The following is a 1,217-nucleotide window of genomic DNA, read 5'->3' on the forward strand; positions in this document are numbered from 1 at the left end:
AGAAACATTAACTGCATGCAAACATCTGGTCTAACTGTTGCTTGTGCTTCACAGTAATGATTATACTGCAGCATGAGGGATCCAGAGAGCAGGGCCTTGGATATTAGGAGGGCCAAGCGTTAATTAACTGTATTAATTTCCTTTAAGCAAGGCAGCATTTCTATTTGCTCTTTGCCGATGAAGAAATGAGGCACAGAGAGATGATGCGATTGGTCACGGACATGCAATATGTTACTGGCATGTTTGGGGATGTAGGGATCCCAGGAAATCGCGGCACTGCTCTGTGCTGGCTGTCCTCCAGGGGAATCGCAGCCACGGCCAAAGTATCCAGCATAAAATCCTTTAAAGCCTGAAACCTGTTAGGCCAGGGCGGGGGCACTGCATGTCAGGATCTGCTCCGCAGCAGAGGAGTTAACTCATGGCTGCAGACGCCTCCTGCATCCCACGCACTGCTGGAAAAAAAAAAAGAAACCCATCCTGTCCCCTGCCTCCCGGGCAGGCTGGGGTTGGCAGCGGGGCTGGGGCAGGAGCCAGCGCTGGAACACAGCCCAGCAGTGGCGAGGGGTTGGGGGCCACTGTGCTTGACCATGGGGCAACTCATGGGGGCACGGAGGCATTAAACCCCAGGCTTGGCCCAGAGGGGTTTTGGGTACCCAGCCAAGACCTACGCTTTGCCCACGAGCTTCAACATCTCCGGACCCTGGGATAGGCCTCATCTTTGTTTTTTATTAGAAGGATGTATGGGTTTGGTTTTTTTTTTCCTTTTTAATTTTGCCTTCTCACGCAGCAGGAGGGTTATCGGCGTCCTGCACGCGGGATGGTGGGCGCCGCCTGTGCCGTGTCTCGCGGGTGGATTATCACCTCTCTCCGCTCCCGCTGCCATCCCCTCTGCCCCCAGATGCAGTGTCCTGCTGGGTTTGCTTCCAGCACAGCTTTTTCCACCATCGACTCCGGCTGAAGAAGCCACCAGAGAAACGGAAACGCAAAACGCCCCCGAATTATCCAGTAAAGGGCCGGAGTGGGTCGCAGCGCTTTTCTGGGGCGAGCTGCGCCCCTCGGAACGCTGTCACAACCCAAAGCCTCAAGGTTTTGCCCGGTTGCCCCGACCCACCGGTGGGCGAGAGTCCACAAACTTTGCTCGTGGGGGTGGGCCAGCGCCATCCTCCTCCTCCTCCGTCTGCTCCCGTAACCGGAACCCGTCACCCCCACGGGGGCAG

At 56.5% G+C, this 1,217-nt stretch overlaps 1 protein-coding gene across 1 annotated transcript in view; it reads left to right on the forward strand.

The window, feature by feature from the left end:
• Positions 1 to 817: 817 nt before the first annotated feature.
• E2F1 (E2F transcription factor 1) overlaps positions 818 to 1,217 on the forward strand; it is a 4,394-nt gene continuing 3,994 nt past the window's right edge. The window contains exon 1 of the mRNA XM_035892918.1: positions 818 to 849. Within this exon, the coding sequence (XP_035748811.1) occupies positions 818 to 849 (32 nt within the window). The remainder of the gene's footprint in view (positions 850 to 1,217) is intronic.

The sequence above is a fragment of the Egretta garzetta genome, unplaced genomic scaffold, assembly GCF_000687185.1.
Source record: "Egretta garzetta isolate BGI_Z169 unplaced genomic scaffold, ASM68718v1 scaffold24, whole genome shotgun sequence".
Classification (NCBI taxonomy): domain Eukaryota; kingdom Metazoa; phylum Chordata; class Aves; order Pelecaniformes; family Ardeidae; genus Egretta; species Egretta garzetta.